The sequence below is a fragment of the Gekko japonicus genome, unplaced genomic scaffold (genome assembly GCF_001447785.1).
Source record: "Gekko japonicus isolate JY-2015 unplaced genomic scaffold, Gekko_japonicus_V1.1 scaffold16, whole genome shotgun sequence".
In the NCBI taxonomy this organism is placed as follows: domain Eukaryota; kingdom Metazoa; phylum Chordata; class Lepidosauria; order Squamata; family Gekkonidae; genus Gekko; species Gekko japonicus.
The window spans coordinates 963,151-981,863 of record NW_015169777.1 but is presented as its reverse complement, the minus strand read 5'-3'; the positions used below and the strand labels follow the sequence as shown (position 1 = coordinate 981,863).

At 43.3% G+C, this 18,713-nt stretch overlaps 1 protein-coding gene across 3 annotated transcripts in view; it reads right to left on the bottom strand.

Moving 5' to 3' along the window:
- The window catches only part of PISD (phosphatidylserine decarboxylase), a 93,882-nt gene that overhangs the window by 27,565 nt on the left and 47,604 nt on the right, over positions 1-18,713 (bottom strand). For 2 of the 3 annotated variants that reach the window (XM_015416728.1, XM_015416727.1), the window contains exons 2-5: positions 17,671-17,878; positions 15,287-15,452; positions 4,619-4,855; positions 2,682-2,820 (exon numbers count right to left, since the gene is read on the bottom strand). In XM_015416728.1, coding sequence (XP_015272214.1) covers positions 2,682-2,820; positions 4,619-4,855; positions 15,287-15,452; positions 17,671-17,720 — 592 coding nt within the window. In that variant the 5' untranslated portion in view covers positions 17,721-17,878. The remainder of the gene's footprint in view (positions 1-2,681; positions 2,821-4,618; positions 4,856-15,286; positions 15,453-17,670; positions 17,879-18,713) is intronic. The other variant, XM_015416726.1, reaches the window with a different exon arrangement.

Below are 18,713 nucleotides of genomic sequence, written 5' to 3'. Positions count from 1 at the left end.
AGGATTGCGTTTAACCCATGTTGATTTATGTCCTGTTGGTTCATAGTGTGTGCTCACTCCTAGTGTGTGTGTGTGCTCCATAACTGTGTAAATAGTTAAATAAATTCTTTGGGCTAATAATCTGTGTTGTGCTCTGACCACATAATCTCCCCTGCTCTGCACAATACCAAAGGGAGGAGGTAGCCCAGGAAAGCAAGAAAAGGCCAGACCCTTAGGTTGCCAACTTTTCAGGGATTCCCCCAAAGATTGGGGATTCCATCTCCAAATAGGGAGATTCGGCCAGAGGGGTCTCACTATCCCTCTAAAAAGGCAGTGATGAGTCCATGAGTGGTTACAGTGAATTTAAGGAGTGAGATATGCCCATGAGACTAGGGTGGGAGGCAAACAGCTGAGTGGTAAACTGGAGCCTATTTAGCCATGTTGGCAACAAAGCTTGGTTCAGACAAAGGAAGGAAACCCCTTGCAGGCCTTTGTGAGGAAGTCATTGGGACCAGTCCTGATGACTAGGGTTGCCAGCTCCAGGTAGGGAGATTCCTGGAGATTTCCTGGTAGAGTCTATGGAAGCCAGGGTTGGGGGGGGAGGCCTCAGCTGTACAGAATGTCATACAACCCACCTTCCAAAGCAGTTATTTCCTCCGGGGGGGGGAGAGATCTGTTGTCTGGAGTTCAGTTGTGATACCTGGTGATCTTCAGGCTCCACCTGGAGGTTGGCTGCCCTAGGCGTAGCACTCAGTGCTTCAGAGCAGGGTCTGCTAGATCCAGGTTCTTGCTGTAGAAGCTGAGTGGGTGATTTTGGACCAGTCACAGACTTTCAGCCTAACCTACCTCACAGGGTTATTGTGCAAGTCAAAAGGGGGGGGAGGAGAATGATATAAGCTGCTTTGGTCCCCATTGCAGAGAAAGACTACTTTTCCTCCTGGGAAACCACTGTTGCCAATCTCCAGGTGAGGGCTGGAAATCACTCAGAATTACAACTGCTCTCCAGATGGCAGAGATCAGTTCCCCTGGTGAAAATGGTGGACTCTGTGGCAGTCAGGGCTTCAGAGCATGGAAGAGGCTGCAGGTGTGTGTGTGGGGGGAATGGAAAGCTGAAGAGAGGGGGAAATAAAGGTAGGTTGATGATTGGCTGGGAAGGAGATAGGGTTGCCAACTCCAGGTGGGAACTTCCTGAAGATTTGAGGGATGGAAACGGGAGAGGGTGAGGTTTAAGAAGGGGTGGGACCTAAGACAGGTACAATGCCATTGACTCCACCCTCCAAACCAGCCATTTCCTCCTGGGTAACAATTGTTGTGAATCTTCAGGTGAGGGCTGGAGATCGCTGAAAATTACAACTGCTCTTCAGGTAGCAGAGATCAATTCCTCTGGAGAAAATGGTGGACTCTGTGTCATTATACCCTGCTGAGGTTGCCACAGCACATTGACGCTGAGTGCCCAAGGCCTTGGCACTCTCCCAGAGCCTCTTTCTAGAGCTCGTTGTATTTATTTCCACAAGGGGCCTTATCCTAGTATTGTAATATTGTAATAAACTCAATTTTAAAAAGGCAGGCAACAATGCATCAGCACAGAACTCCAACTGAGAAATTAACTCTGTCTACAATTTTAGCAGGAGCCCGGGCCCTTCTCAAAGGCACACTGTGACAGCTGCAAAATGCAAAGTGTACCGCACTGTATGGGCCAATAATCCAGACATGTGCAACTGACACACAGCTTAACTCAGTAAAACATTAGTACCGACCAATGGGTAAATCCCAGCTTGGGAAGTGTAAAGCCTGAGAAGTAGAGATTAGAGTAAAAGCCTACAATTCTATGCATCGTTACCTGAAAGTAAGTTGCATTAAGAGTAATGGGACTTCTCAGTAAATATTCATAGGACAGGGCTGTAAATTTCTAATGTTCCCTCTAAGCTGTGGAGTCTTGTGAGCAAAAAATCTACCTTGTGAGCTACTGGCATTAAAGCTGTGAGCAAGTGATTTGGCTACTGCATAAATTAGTTTGTTTGGAGCCATCCCTCCTGAGCTGAGACAAAAATCTGTGAGCCAGAGGCTAAAAAACTGTGAGCTAGCTCACACTAACTCAGCTTAGAGGGAACACTGGTCACAAGGGATCACCTTAATTAAAAAAAATAGACAGGAGCTGTACAGACAGTGTGGACTCTGCAATCCTGGCTTATAAAACAGCCTTCTGCATTTCACACTGTTAAAAACAAAGTCCTACAATATTTTAGGAGGCTGCGTCAAGTATACTGCCCACATGCAGGTGCAAAACCACACACAAAGACACACACATTAATGGCCTTGATTTTCAGTTTCCATGGAGATGGTACACATTGTTTGGTGATTGTCTGGTCCCTGCCCAAGGCTGTGTGACCTCATCACCACAAAATGTTATCTCATCCCACACACAGAGGTACAGCTTGCTGGTCACAGTTCCTACATTCTCAAAGATTTGAAGATAGGGATTGGTGGAAAGCCAGTTAGTTACCATTATTCACAGTGAGCTCTAACCCTAATGAAGCATTATAGAAAGAAATTCAAGAAAATTATGCCCAAATTCTGTGGCCAGGAAGGATGAGAAAGAAGAAATTCTGGAGTTGAAGAGGAAGGGTGCACTATTCTGTGTGCCAAGGCACTGTACAACAAAGCTAGCCAAACAAGACCACTGAATTTATTTGGGTATTTACCTGGCTTGACGTCAGCATTCTCGGTATTGGCATGTGGGCCCAGAAATGACTCTAGGGAGTAAGTAATGCCTTTCACTTGCTCAACCTCACAGTTCTTCACTTGTCCAAAACTGAGAATCTTGCCATCAGATGGACTGATCTACAGAGAACAAACAAAAATCCTCATGGTGCTATTTTTCACAGCAGGAAAACAACCTCCTGGTTATTCAACCCACCTTTTCTACTCCATCCCAGTGCCATACATAAACTTTTGTATAATCTCTTGGGCAAGCCCCTTTATTCATTCATACTGGAGGTCAGAGCTCACATGTCAATTTCTTATCCTTTCCCAAAACATTCCCCTCCTAAGAAATAAATGAGCTACAGCAAAATAGAGTAGTTTAAGAGGAGTCATGCCCTAATTTAGAGCAGGAGGATGTAGTGGCTTCTTATGATGTCAGTACATTTGCCAGTTCCTCTTTTTGCATCCATCATCTGTTCTCTCTCTGAATCTCATACCCACTGTAGACTCTCCCAGCTGTTTTCCTTCTCCCCCTCTGAAATCACCCAGATCTTCTGTGATCTTTTCCTCTCTCCAGCTATTTGCCCTTAACCAACACCTGGCTCTCCAAATTCTGTCAGCTGAAGCCTCCACCTCCACCCCATACTTCTGCTTCTCAACCTTCAAAGTAGATTCTGTACATCTCTACTCCCTTTATCTTATTGCAATCATATATTACCTTCCAGGTTTCTCTTAACCTCAACTTTGGACCGACTCACCTTCTGACAACATCTGGCTCCCAGATTATTATATCTATGATGATAATCCCTTGGACCTAGAAGCCTGACCTCACTCTATTGGTGTTCCCCACAGATCTGTCCTTGGTCCTCTTCTACTCTCTTGACCCACTTTCCTTGGGTAACCCCATCAAATCCAGTAACTCCATGCCACCTATATAATGACACCCAGTGCTACCTTTCCATCCCTGTACTTTCTCCCCCACCATCCAATTCCACATCTCCAGTTAACTGTCTGATATTTCTGCCTGGAAGTCTCAAACTCAGTAAGTCCAAGATGGAATTTCTCATCTTTCCTCCCATTACTTACTCTCCTCATGGATGCTCCAGGTTCATTGACAACATCCAACACAATGTAGAACAAGAATGGAACCTTGACTTTAGCTTTGATCCTTCTCTCTCTTTTGCTTCACATATTCAGTCTGCTGCCAAGTCATATGGCTCCTCCCTTTATAACACAACAAAACTGTCACAAAATTACAGTTCTTCCCTTCTACCTAATGAATGAAAAATCTGCTCTGGTCATCCCTCTCCTTGACTACTGCAGTCTCCTTCCTCCTGGTCTTACACTGATGCACCTCAGCCCGTACATTTCTGCTGTCAAAATCATTCACTGCTCTCATCTTCAGAACTATCCTTGGCCTTGCCCGCCCTTACCTGTAGGCTCACATACATCCCTGCCTATGAGCTTCATTCCTGCAGCTCCAGCACCCCTCTCCTATCTAAAGGTCTCATGCTCCATCAAACAACTCTGCTCTTTCTCCTTTGCTGCCCCCTTGTTCCAGGAACTGGCTCCCAAAACACCTGCATGATGCCACCTCCCTCCCTTCCTTCAAGCTTCTCTTTCAAACACAGTTTCTTCACGAAGCCTTTGGCACAGTCCCCTTAGTCCCCATCATCTACTGAAACGAAAACTAAAGAATGCATAACTGGATTGCATGCACAGCTGTCTCTTGTCCATCTTCACTGTTCGCTTCTCCTGTTGTTGCCTTTCTTATCTCAAAATTTCTATTTTAAACTCTTTGGGACGGGACAGTATCTTCCTGTACTTCATGAAGGAGGACACACAACATCAGCAACAAAAATCAACACAAAGGGTAGGAAATCCGCAGCACCATTCTGCCAATCAACAAACAGCACAATTATTCCATGCAACTTACCATGCTATGGATACCACAAATAGGCCGTGCCTGTGGCTTCAGCTTCCGTCGGAAGAATTCACTAAGGTTTCGGTAGTGATGCAGATCTTCCACAGCTGCCTCCTTCATGTTGACACCAAATGTCCAGATGTATAGGCTGAGGACAGGTTTCCGGAGCCAGTTGGGTAGTTCTACACTGTTCAAGCGTCCCCAGGCTCGTGAGAGTAGTCGTGTTGGCACAGATTTGTATAGGGAAACCTAGAGAGGGGGGAGGGAGGGAAAATGGGAGCTATTGCACAACATCTGCCACCTCCCTACCAATATGAAAACTGAACAACTATATTAATCACCCTTGGCTTTTAAATGCAAGAGATCAAAGACTGCAGTACTTCTATTTTTAATTGTCCCACCTCACCCCGTGGCTCCCTCCACTGATATGCAGTGTTGGGAAAGCTGGATAGAAAAGTATTCAAATTACTGCTAATTATAACATGAAGTATTTCATCGAGCTGACAGCCTCTGCTCTTTTGCTGTAACAATAAAACTTCTTAAGGACTCATTTCTCTACTCCTTGTATGAAAACCATTCCCACATAGGAAAGCAGTGAGTAGAAATGCCATACTACAGGAAAAAGCTTACACTCCCTGCCAACAATTCAGCATTTAGTGATGGGCTCGCCTTTCTGTGGAACAAAATATTCTGTGTTCTTGCTTGGAACAATTAGCAAGTACAGTTTGTGAGAGCATGTAATAACATCAACTAGATTGATTTTAGCAAAGGAAATTAATCTGCAACTTGTGGGAAAACATGCAGAACAGAATAACTTGTTTGTTAGATGTTCTCCCCCCCCACCCCCCGTGCCCTGGAAGCCATGGCTACGATTGTTGGCAGACTATTTTAAAATAAAATGTAAATAAATAAAGCTGGTGCATTTCAGGTTTTCATAACAGCAGATCACAATTCTCAAATGTGTAGAAGCCAACAAGATAGGCACAGGTGATGACCAGCCTACTGCTTAATCAGAACCCTTTTCTGCTCCAGTTATCACAACCTGTGCTAACGGATGCACATAAATTATACCTATTATATTGAAGAGTACTGCCACTGGGAAGTCTGGTCCTATCCCTGATTGAACAGTTCTGCCTCACTTACTGCTAAACTCAAGGAATTTGCAGCAGCACCCCCAATGGCTGAGGCTCCAAAGAGTCCACTTGCACATTTGCCAAAAGTTAGTGCTGAAATGCTGTACACAGGAATTACTCTTAAATGTATTTCCAACCAAAGCACTTTACATTAACTGCTGGCCTCAGTCAGTGTCACGACAATTGAAGAAATGGCAAGGAAAATGTCATTCTATATTCTAGAGGGTTATGCTACAGCAAAAGAAACACTAAGATGAAGCAGGATAAAATGTAGGTCAGAACAGGGTGGGAACAAGTTAAAGAATTGTGGGATAATCTGTAGCCAGCGAGGCCTGAAACTGCTGTAGCTAATTTCTTTAAATCCCCTAGGGTTAATCCTCGAGCCTTGACATTCCTCTTCAGGAGCACAGAACATAAAAGAAGTCTCCAGGAAAAGAATAAGGAAAACTTTGAAACAGCAAATCACAGAAACAAATCATAAAACTGTTTCTAAGCCTTTAGCAAAAAGCCAGGCTTCACAAGTCAGGAGGGGTTTACCAAGAACAAATCCTGGAAAACCAGCTTTATCCCCTTTGACAAGGATCTTGTGTCTATTAGATCCATTCCAAATTCACACACAACATAATCCCAACTTCAGTCCTTTCCTGCAGAGAAGAGTTCTACAGCCCATGCCCACAAGCAAGTCAGAGGGGCATCCACAGGACTGAGGATTTCCTTTTAAGAAGTGCCCTGGAAATGAGAGGGAGGAGAAAATCAGCACCCTTTTGTAGGCAATGCTGCAACTAGCCCTGCATCTGGAGGTTTCCCCAACACTTTCCTTAAAAAGGTGGATTAATATATGCTGAGGGTACACAACTGGGAACCACTTTGGAAGATGACTAAAATTCACACAGTCAGGTTTGGAAACAGCCAAATGCCAGAGTGAAATCAGAATCTCTTCCAGGAAACCAAGAGGAAGAACTTTACTAACCTGAATGAGAGCTGGTTCTTTTTCACATCAGTGACTGAAATGTCATGAGGACTAGTAAAAATGTTATGGACTATTAACCTTTTTTGGATTTATTTTCAAGACTGTGATAAACTGTAAAACTATATCAAATACAAATAAATGCAAAGTATTACCTACAGGTAAGGTTTCTTACTTGTAACTAAAGCTACAATGTGTCTTGTGGCACCTTGAAAACTAACAAATTTACTGTGATAGATGTATTCTGAATCAGAGCCTACTTTGTCAGATGCCTGGAATATTACATTACCTGGCAGAAGTATAAACACAAGGGTGCAAACAGAAGGCTAGATGGGCTATTTCAAAAAAGAGGCCAGAAGGCCCAACACTCCAAGCCATAAGTGTGTTGTTATATGACACTGCGGAACACCACCAAAAACAAAATCTAATAGCAAGACTGCAAGGCAATCAGAATGGCAAGATGAAGTGGCAAGTAAGATTAAAAGTGTAGAATTAGTTTCTCTACAGAGCTAGTCATCCCTAGTTTTACTAAGCTGAAGCCACATACTGTCAAATCAGTAGCTTCATGCTGAAACTGCCCTTGGCAACTTTTTTTTTTTTTTTGGCTGAAATATATAAGCTTTTACATTTGCTGTTGAATGTCCAGAAAAAGTTTGAATGCGTCCATTTTTACTGTATGGTCTGTGTTCGTCTTCTTTCACAGTCCTATTTGGCCAATGTAAATGGGAGAAGAGCAATGCCAGTGTATGGAAACATCCATCACATCAGAGGATGTGCAGGTGAATGAGCCATTGATGGCATTAGCTGATGTTCTTGGACTCCTGTATGGTGTCATTCAAATATTCAGTGTCAAAACTGGCACTGGCTTGTTCTCCATAGTCTGGGTTTATATCCTCAATGGGCAGTCTGTTGCTGATGAGTAGCTGCTTTACATTTGGGGACTGTTTGCCAGCAAAGACAGCACAACCTCACTGAGGGCTATCAGTGGAAAGGCTCATCATCTAGGAAGACAATAAATATGTGATGATGCAGCCTATATTTCTTCTTTTTGGTCTCCATGCAATGCAGCATAGACTTGATTAGTTTGCTGATTTATCTAGAGATGGGTTCTGATGTTCTGAGTAAAACAAGCTATATAGATAACTGCTATGCCCAAGGCTTTATAAGCTGTCAAGAACATATCTAAAGCATACTCTACATGTCAGTAAATGGATGTGCCCCTTGCCAAGGCAGAAAAGTGGCCATGTTCCTAGCAGGATACCTTTCTGTATGAGCTAGAACAAACTGATTCTTAACAGCATAACAAATAGCATTGTGGACACAACCCACTGAAAAAGTATTCTAGGGGATATGTAGAGGCTCCTCTCATGCATACCTCTTCCATAAGGGGGATAATGCCACATTCACACTAGGAGACTAGTAGTGGGCTCCCCAACCCCAGTGAGATAAATCTGTGGGGACAGTGACCACCTAAATAGTTAGAAAAGCATGCTAGTAATATATCAAGCAAAACAACATGCTGGGTGAGATTGTAGTCAAGTTTCTCCGAAGACAGACAAGGGATGATATCCTCAAAGCTACTGCAGCCAAACCCCTTCAGCTGGGACCAGAAATCATCAGGGTCCTAAAGGACGTTCCATTTGAGGTTCGGCAGAAGAGAAAAGCATACAAAGAGCTTATCTCAACACTTCAGATCAACCAGATTCAATATAACTGGCTCTATCCCGAGGGCGTGCAGTTCAAATACAAGGATAAGAGAGAAAAAATAGACTCAGTATTTAAAGCGGAAGAATGGTTGAAGCAGTTTTTTGGATCGAAAATGGAAGAACAGCCAGACGGAAGAGGCTCTGCAGAGAACCTGAAAGAGATGGACGGAGCCCCAGCAGGAGCAGAAGGAGGCACGGCCAGAGATACGTATGACCTGCGGCTAAGAGTACCCAAGTAACTCTTATGACTGAAAGATTTACAACTGACGTGGATGAAAGAGACTTTGTGCGCACTGAGAAGAAAATTTGAAATTTACTAAAATGGACTCACTAACTCCTAAATTCATTGACTCAATCGAAAAACTATAATTTTTATGACTAACTGTATACTAATTGTATAAGACCTTCCTTTCTTGGGCTTTTAGATATAGTGTGGGTCTTTTTATTTACTGTCTATACCCCGGGGTTTTATTATTTTAGTTTGTTATTTTTTTCCCCCTTTTCCCCCTTTCCCTCTTCCTTTTTCCCTTCCCCTTTTTCCTTTTTCCTCTTCCCCTTTTTCTTTTTCTATAGTAATGTAGGTGAAATAAAAAATCAATAAAATCTGATAAATAAAAAAAAAGAAAACCATGCTAGTAAATAGAATTAACTTCTGGGGTCGCGAAGAGTCGGACTCGACTGTGCGACTGAACAACAACAAAAAATAAATTAAGAGAATATAGTTCTATGTCTAGAATATTCAGTGGTTTAGACTGAAGACTCTGAAGTCTGTACTCTGTAGAATGCAAAATAAAAGAGGGCACATTCTAATATAAGCACAGCAGAACATGAATACAGTTGCTGCTAAAAGTCTAAGACAACACAGGATACAATGTGCTGCCTGTCTTGGACTGAAAGGGCAATCGCTGCCCAGGATTAACAAGGATTAACCAAAGTCCATTTATACTATGGAAGGTATACCCAGGCACAGCAACTCAAGGACTCTGCTTTTGCTCCTGTAAAGTACCAATAACAGGATCCCAGATGATAAAAAGGTTAACTGGTATGATCACTCCCTAATGGTAGAAAGTAAATAAGGTGCAATTCAAAGACTGTGAGTGTTGGCACTTCTTTCCTTGTAATGCTTTTTTTAAATACCCCTGAGGGGAATTTTTTATTTATTTTTTATAAACTACAAACTACAACCAAAAATATAGGGAGGGGAACTACATCTAAGGGACAAAGAAAAAAGACCCACTAATAACTAAAAACCCAAGAATAGGAGATCAATACATCAGCTTAACTCAATGTTAGTTTTAAAAAGCTATTAAAACAATGAACATAGTCGGCTATGCTAGGTTAATTATCTTTTAACTATTCATTTAACTGCTTAAAGAAACCCCCCGAGCATCCTAAAATCATTTCAGAGTTTTTAGGCACAAATCAGAGTCCTTCAGCCACTTCTCTTTTCTAATCCTCAATTTATATGCAGTTTTGGGGGCAGCCGCCCCCTTTTCAGAGGGTGAGTCCTCGTCCGAAGACCCCGAGCCTAACTCGTCATCAGATTTGCTTTCTTCTTCTTCCTTCTCGTCCTCAGCTGGTTCCCCGAGCTGTGTTCGCAGAAATACACGTGCCTTAAGAACAGAGTCAATCTTTTCTTTTTTATTGTGTAGTTTGAAAATGACGACTTCTGGGATTAACCATCTACAACTGATGCCATTTGTTTGTAAAAATAGGATTAGCTCTTTGTAATTCTTTCTCTTCTTTCTTATGTCAAATGGAATGTCTTTTAAAATCCTGATGTTGTTGTCCCCAATTTTCAAGGGAGTTCCCGAAGTTGCTTTCAAAATAGAGTCTCTCAGATGTCTCTTCGAGAATCTACTATTTCCCCAGGCAGATTATTGCTTCAGATTCTCTCCTTTAATTTCCGGGACCCCTTGAAACCGTAGGACCAAATTGGTTTTCTCCATTTGCAAATGCAAAAGTTGTGACTCTTCCTGGTTTGCTTCATTTCCAGCTTTTGCACCTTCTTCTTAACTTTTTTAGTATTGGCGTCCATTTCCTTCACCTCCCCCATTTGCTCTGTTGCTCTTAAGGATTGAGTCAATTGCAGCTGTAGTGAAGCCAAACTCTGACCAATTACTGACAGTTGTTGCTTAATACTGGTCATCTTGTCCAGCAGAGGGTGCAAGGAATCTGCCAACATTCTTGAAAGCTCAGTGGTCTCTTCCGTTTGAGGACTACCCACTAGTTTCGCTTTCAAAAGTTTTTCTTTCTCCGGTTTCTTCCCCGCCATCTTTTTGGATTTGTTTACTTAACGAAAAGTTGCTAAAGTCTCTGATATTCACCCAAATGCTTATCTGCGTTCTGGTAAGTCTCTGAAAACAGTTTCAAATGCTTAATTTTTCAGCTCCCCCTCTTTATTCCGTGTTTTTGTTCATGTGCCCACTCGCTTCGCATCGCTCTTCAAGGGGGGCAAGCTTTCTTTTTAATTCTTCATACTCAGTTCAACCCAACTCACAATTTATTGTTGGCCATCCGGCCTCACTCAGCATCGTTTTTCCCCCCGCCCAATCTCCAATGCTTGTCCCGGTCAGCAGCACTTGTACCATACGGTCACTCAGTGGCAGGACCTTCGGGGCGGAGGAACGCCTCAATTCTCCGGCATCGCGCCATCGAAGAGGTCGCCCCTCAAAAGCCCCCTGGCTAGGAGCCTTTTGCCAAGGCTCCAGGGGGGGGGGGGCGCAACCCGTCGCACCCCCTCCTACACGCTGGTGTGCAGTTTGCATCCCCGGGACGTCTGGGAGATGCGTCTGCCTGCGTGTCGCCATAAACCGAAAGCCTTTCCTTGTAATGCTTCAACAAAGTTAGGAGCTATGCAATTAAGTAAGAAGGAACAGTATTTCCCTATGCATGCCTCTAAAAAGCTCCGAGAGCACTGGTAAGGCTACAGGAGATTCCATCACTAGGCCACATTCTTGAGGAACAGGCAGCTGTACCTGTTAGCCATCCTCATACGTTGCTCAACATAGAGGCATGTACTGAACAGGAAACTGTATCTCCTACTGTACGGTTAGGCAAAGGCTCTGAAGGCTTATAATTGGTATGGGGCTGTAGATGTTGCCATGGTTACCAGGACTGATGAAGGGAACAGTTCCTGTTGTTGATACTGGCCTTGAGGGAAACAATAATACATGCACTGATGGCAGTGAGACTGTATCAGATGCTCCTGAGGAAGACACTGTAAATCTCAACAAGTAGGGAAGGAGTGATAAATTCCTGGTCCTAGGAACGTGCCCTAAATATCTCTGCAGGATGATGTAATTCACCATTCAGGCAATCAGTATCTACAGAGCAGAAAAGGAGGTAGCATTGTATTCTGAAGCAATAGTTTGATCCTGGGAAGGTGGTCTTGAGACTGGGAGGAGTTACTCCAGTCTTTCATTCCAGAGGAGTAGCCACATTACAGCAAAAATTAAAAAGGAGTCTTATGGCATCTTAAACATCAACATAAAAGTGAGTAGTAAGAGCTACTTGAGACAGCAAAAAAGCTCTTAATGAAGTTACGGTTGTTGTAAAAAGATGGGCAAATAGTCCTGGAGAACCAGAATGTCCTGGGCACCATCCTCCATCCAAATGGAAACATCAGAGTTACTTCTGAAGGAAGCCTTTGCTCACTGTGTTAACTGGTCCATTGAAATCTGCACCCAAGGAACTGAGAATCTCCAAGTTGCAGAAACGTATGTCAGAGAATGCAAGTTAAGGGTCTAGAAGGACAATGTCCATTCAACAGCCAACCTGGACCAGAACGACAAGCAGTTGGTCATGAAAGTGATGTAGTGTTCTACAAAGTTGCCATTGTGATGAAACTCAACTCAAATCAGGTGACTACAAAACTGTCCACCTCTCCAGTATCCATCCCCTTAGACTAGAAGGCGATGGTCAGGGCTCTGAGCAGCTTTACCATGGTAATCTCTGAAAAAGCCTTTAGATCATAACCCTGTCTGTCATTCAAAAGGAGAATACTGTTTTGGTCTGCAGGAATAAACCTTGAATTCCAGAAACCATTGGGTGTGTCCTGTGTTAGTCAGTTGCGGAGGCATGCTTGGTCCTACCTTTCCAGGTGAGATGTGGGGTGAAGCCTATCCCCAAGGAGCTCATGTGCAATACTTTCTGTTGCTGGATATTTGTCCAGTTAACTTTGTAGGAGTTTTTTTGTAAGCCACTTTGAGTACTCAGTGGGGAGCAAGGCAGGACAAATATTTAAACAAATATCTGAAGGGACTGCATCTCCCCGTTTCAAACCATTTGGTAACTCCTTGCAGCATCTTGCTGCAAGTTTGCTGTAGTGGTTAAGTGCACAGACTCTGATCTGGGAGAATGGATTTATACCATGCCCTTCACTACCCGAAGGAGTCTCAGAGCAGCTTACAATCCCTTTCCCTTCCCCTCCCCACAACAGACACCCTGTGACATAGGTGGGGCCAAGAGAGCTCTCTCGAGAACTGCCCTGAAAGAACTTATGACTGGCCCAAGGTCACACCAACAGCTGCATGTGGAGCAGTGGGGAATCAAACCCAGTTCTCCCAGATTAGAGTCCACACTCTTAACCACTACACCAAACCCAGCAGGGTCTCTCATGTGGGCTAGGTTTTTAAAGCTCAGTTTGAAGTAGCTAGCTTATCTGTCAGGCAATTAATCTGGTGTTGCTTCCTTTGCAAATTTCTATATTGCAATTTTATACAATTTTAACTGTGTTGCTTCTCCTGTGGTCACATTTGTAAGCTATGGTAGCCTAAAGTGGAAAGGCGTGATACAAATGTTTTAAATAAGTAAACTGGAGACACTGGAGTGCTTATAAGCATGACAGGGACTGACACTAAACAAAACATACTCCCTGGGACTGTGACCACAAGCTTTTTCCCCACAAAGATGTTATGTGTTTAGAAAAATCACACCCAATGTGGGAGAGAAACAAAGAGGGGTGCTTGACTAATTAAAAGAGAGTGCGTGTATGACAAAGAGACTCTCTGTGAAGTAAACAAACAGAAAGAAAGGTAGCTAGAACTGCTTTTTAAAAACCTCAAGTATGCTGAGTTGCTGCTGTTGTGGTAATCAAAAGAAAACTGAGCAGGAAGATGTTCAGACCAGTTTAAAGTAAAAAACTGGGATTATAGTGAAGTGGATGTTTACTCTCCAGGTGTATAACACACTCTTGTCATTTCACTGTGTGGTTTAAGAAATTTCTCTAAATTATGATTTTTAAAAATAAAATAAGAAAATCTATTATTAAAAAAACAGAGTGAACAAATGAAGCACATGCTTTAATGGCTGCAATAAAAGAAACAGGAAGGAGAAACATCCCAGTAACTCAGTAGCTCAACATATTTTAAGTCCTTTATGCACCTTTTCTTTTCAGCTAAGCTCCTGCTGTACAAATTGCAAATGATGGGCAGCTGTTCTTTCATTTGTCAGCAGTCACACACAAGACTATAAAGCAAAAGCTTTTCATTCAGTAGTTGATATGCTGAAAATGTCCAAACAACTGTTTACAAACTGATTTTAAAAAAGCAATACTCTTTTCATTCATAGTTTCACTCTTAAATTTGAAGTGTCAGTGTGCTGTGTTGTAGAGTGTTGCATGCAAGGAAAACAGATACACCCAAAGGATTCTAAAACGTAACAGTTTCACACTACTCAGTAGTGAATGCCTCTAGTGAGGTCTGATGTCTGTTGTGGTGTTCCATTATTTCTGAAAAATCAAGGCAAGAGAAACAAAAATAGCACCTTCTATAGATTCTAAAAGGAAAAACAGAAGGATCTAAACATAGTCACCCAAGAAAAAAAGATAGTGCTATTGAAGGATAGGGGAGCAGATGGAGACAGAAATTCTCCCAATATGATTCTTCTTCTTTGCAGTATGATTGTGATGATACAATGAGAGAATTTCACATGCACCACTCTGAGCTCCTTGGGGGAAAAGGGGGGCAAGTGATACATCCAAGACACAAATCCTCTACTTCATTTCTGTCTCACAATATTCTCTCTGGTCACTTGATGGAACAAAGAAAGCAAACTTTTAAAAATAAGACATTATGAAAGAACAAATGGCCAAGGGGCATTGTGAAGATCAAGCTAGTTATTTCCCCCCCCCACTTGTACTATTTGCATTATAATCCTTGTCTAGGATGAAGAAAAGGGAGTAAGCTAGATAGTGGCAATGGCATCTCCTGCCTAACAAGTCTTTGGCCCTACAAAAATATTCAAAACACCAGCACAAGCCAGGATGACTCAAGCATAGACAGATTTTTTTAAAAAACAAGTGTACTGCTTTTCAAATTGATTGTGTTCTTTAGTGTAATGCAGCTGGACAGAAAACAAACATCTCTAGAAGCCTGCTGTACCTGTGTCTGCATAAAGGTTTTCAAAGTGTGCCTGAAAGATATACTTAAAGCTTCCCAAATGCCAAAGCACCCAACACGGATCGTTGCCTTGATCTGCGACCTCTGCATTGAATTTCAGCCATGAATAATGTGGGAAGAAATCCCACCCTCCTCTATACAAGAAATGCAGCTTGGCATTCCTGAGACCCAGTTCCACCTAGTATCTGAATCTATGCACCATTCCATCTTGTGGATAGTGATGAGTCATCAAGCTAACATATGAAACTCTCCACTACTAGAACTTCGCCTATCCCTGAAAGAAACATTTCTCAGCCAAAGAAGCTTTGCTACAGACAGAAACACTCAAAATATTGGGGAAGAGGCAGGGACAACCCTGTCTTCTATGTCCACCACACTCCAGCTCTGCTTCAGTCTTTTCCCTTTGCTAAAAGCCACCCTCCTTCTTCACAATAAGGTATCACAAAGCCCAGTACAAACCTTCAAACACTTACCCTGCTCATAGGCCTCCATCCCACTCTGGTCAAGGGTTTAAGAGCACCAAAAGGCAGAAGATAATAGAGAATAGTCAGAGGCCAAGAACGGAGTTTCAGAGCAGGCCTAGACATACAGGTCAGCTGGCCCAATCTCCGCCTCAGGGCCAGCTGGGGAAATTGCAACCTGTAGGATCACACACATACACACACACAAGATGGTCAGCCAACTCTAGTTCAAGCATCACCAGCTTGGTCAATCTGAATTATATCTAGCTGATTCTCATGCTCTCTCCCCAAATAAAAGGCTAGTGCATGCCAGAAACAAGGAAGCACTAAACATAGCACAAAATACTAGCCACATACTATGGGCCTATTGTTATTTTCAACAGGAGCAAGACCATCTTTACCATGAGCAGGTCTATCTAGTCCACAATGTGCTTTTGAGAACCACTTAAGAAAGCCTTCTCCCGCATTCAACAGAAAACTAAGCGAGAACTGGCTCATACCCACAGGAGGAGACCTCCTAAAGTACAGATCATGTGATGTCATGAACTTGTCTGCAGTAAAAGGGGATCTGGAAGTGAGGGTGATACAAGGCCTTATTCATATATAGAGGTGATAGCCTTTCAAGGGGCCCTGATATTTTTGGTAGGATGGAATTAAATCATCTACCACCACCCTCTGTTGTTTATTTGAGAATCTGTGAACCCTGAAGACAGCAATTCACTAACCAATACTACAAAAAAAGATAAGTCTTTTTGACCTTAAGAATAGATTACAGAAGTTGATAATGCCAGAAAACTACTTAGCTGGAGGTAACCAAGCTGTAGCAGGCACTGAATTGGGTCAGGAATGAGTCTTATCAGCTACCCTCCTAGAAACCAGCAGGTTTGACACACCTGTTTGCTTTCAACAGGCAACGAATTAGATGCTCTTATTTTTGTTTCACATACTTTATATCCTGCCTTTCTGCCCTCAGAAGAGCCACCAAGGCAGCTAACAAATTAAAATAAAATCATATTTTAAAACCATCAAAATCAGCGCCAAAATGCATGCCCCTTTGAAGCGGCAGTCCAATAATAAATCACAAAAGTCAAAGGATGACCTGTGAGTAGCAGACAATGAAACAGACACTGAAAGACCCTCACCTAAAAATCATCACATCTGCTGCTAAGCACTAGAAGACAGTTCCATTCCCTTGGGCCTCCATAGCAGGTTTTGGAGTAATATATACCCTGCTATGGGCCTGAGAACAGATTATCCTCATGCTCCTTAAAACAAAAGAAAATACCACTAGAAAAAAATCCAGTTCTATTCTACGGGACTATTTTTCTCTACATTTTCAGTTTGATGATCAACATTTTGGAGCCAGAACCAAGCAAGCCTCTACCTGTCCATGGCCAGAGTACTTCATTTAGTCCCTTTGATCCCACTTGGACATTCTGTTACTGGCCAGCACATGGCTGATGTGTGGCTCTGCTTATGGAAGGACCACCCAACTCAAAAAAGGAATAACTTGTTTTATAGAAGCCATCTCCCTACTTCCTTCCAAGAATAGAGCAACGGAACCTTAGGGAAGCTTCGCCAATATATTTTGATAAGGATACTGGTCTAGAATGAAAGCTAAGGCACATATTTTGTTTAATAAAGAGGCCCCTGAAGACTCAACTCACTTGTACAGCTGTATTTCAGAAGAGTTAAAATAGGAAGGATAAGTATCACTAGCTCTGCAGGATAAGGGTAGAGGGGGAAACCTGGTATTAAAGAGAAGCTCTGGCATACAGCTCACCTTCTTCTTACTGCTAAACCCCACTGGCAGAGGGCATTGCCAAAGGCTCAGAGGACATGGTACCACTCTTGCCTCCATCTCCCCCCTTTCACTGCAGACAATCACGGGCCAATCCCTACAAAGCTGCAGCCTGGCAGCTTGCTGTAAAGCATCCTTGCTTCCCACTGCATGGCCTTATTGCTTAAGAATACCTCCTGCTATGTTTTCTTCTTTCCCCACTACCCAAATAAGATTCAAGAGAGAAAAGGCTTCTTGGCTATAATACAACACCCCCCTCCTCATTTGCCAGACAAGCATATAAAGAGCTTTAAAGTAATTAGGCCAAACAAAGGCTTTGCAGACCATTTTACTTCCTGCCCATTTTACCCTTCCCTCCCTCTGCCACCTTCTTGCAAAGCAAAATATAGGCTAGACAGTACCTGAAACGGGCTCTCCTACTTGGGTTGCCCCCAGCAAAGCCAGCTGGGCCTGGATTTTCCAGCTGTGGGTGTTGGTCCCCGGCACAGCTGCCGCTGCCACCATTCCCTGAACGCACCCTCCGGGCATGAATTTTAACTTTGTGGAGGTTGCAGCAAGAGGGAGGAGGGTTAGATAAAGCTTTGCAGCATCTCACCATTTCCCTGAATGCAGCTCTGGTCCCTGCAGGGTGTTTGACTGACACATCGTCGGTTGTAAGTCACAGTCTCTCTCTTCTTGTCTGCCTCCCTTCCCTCACTCACTCCGGCAAAAGAGGAAAGATGCGTTGTCACAGCTCCCAGTTTCCCCCGCTGGCTTTTCCTCCGACTTGCCCCTGTCTCTTGCCCTCTTTATGATGGTCTCAGCTATTGCAAACAAACAGGCATTGTGTCACAGCTCAGCATCCTTCTGCAGAGACAAAAACCAACCGTTTCCCACACACAAGCCCTGCTTTGTGAGGCACCACTTCAGCCAGGGGCTGCCATCAAAGCTGGGGCCCTCCAATGAATCTCGAGCTGCTGGGTACTGATGTGCTATTGTCAGAAACTCAGCCCGTTAGCCTCACACATCTCTCCCAAGAGCTAGGCTGAATGCAAGCAACGCTGAAAGGAGGGGGGGAGGGAGGGAGGTAATTCCCAGCTTTGACTCTGCACTGCAGTAACTAGAGCTCCATCAGTCCTAGGCTGCTGTGCAATCCAGTCTGCATGCAGCACTCATATTGCCAGAGAGTCATTTCCTTCCCACACTGCTCAGCTAAGACATATACTACAAGGGGAAGGAACCCATTTCCCACCCTGGACAACAGGAAGAGCTATCACCTAGCCTGTGGGATCCAGTCACTCTTTGCTGAATAGCTAGGAACAAACAGAGGCTGCAAACACATTTCAGAACCAGATCATGCAGCAGTTTAAAAAACAGACCGAGAAAGCAGAAGATCAATATATTTTTAATATCTCCAAGAATCCCACTACTGAACCTATTTTGCAACACAAACATATGAATATTCACAGGTGTAGGAGGCTTTTCCTCTCCTTCTTGAACGGCTGCTGATTAAATCCTTTGACCAGGTAATCTTCGAGCTCCCCTGTTCATTGGACCAAGATAGTAACAGATAGAGGATACTGAAATTGAAGAGGACACAAGGCAGAAAAAAATAAACCTGCTCACGTTTGTCCTCATTATCAAGCTAACAGCAAAGCA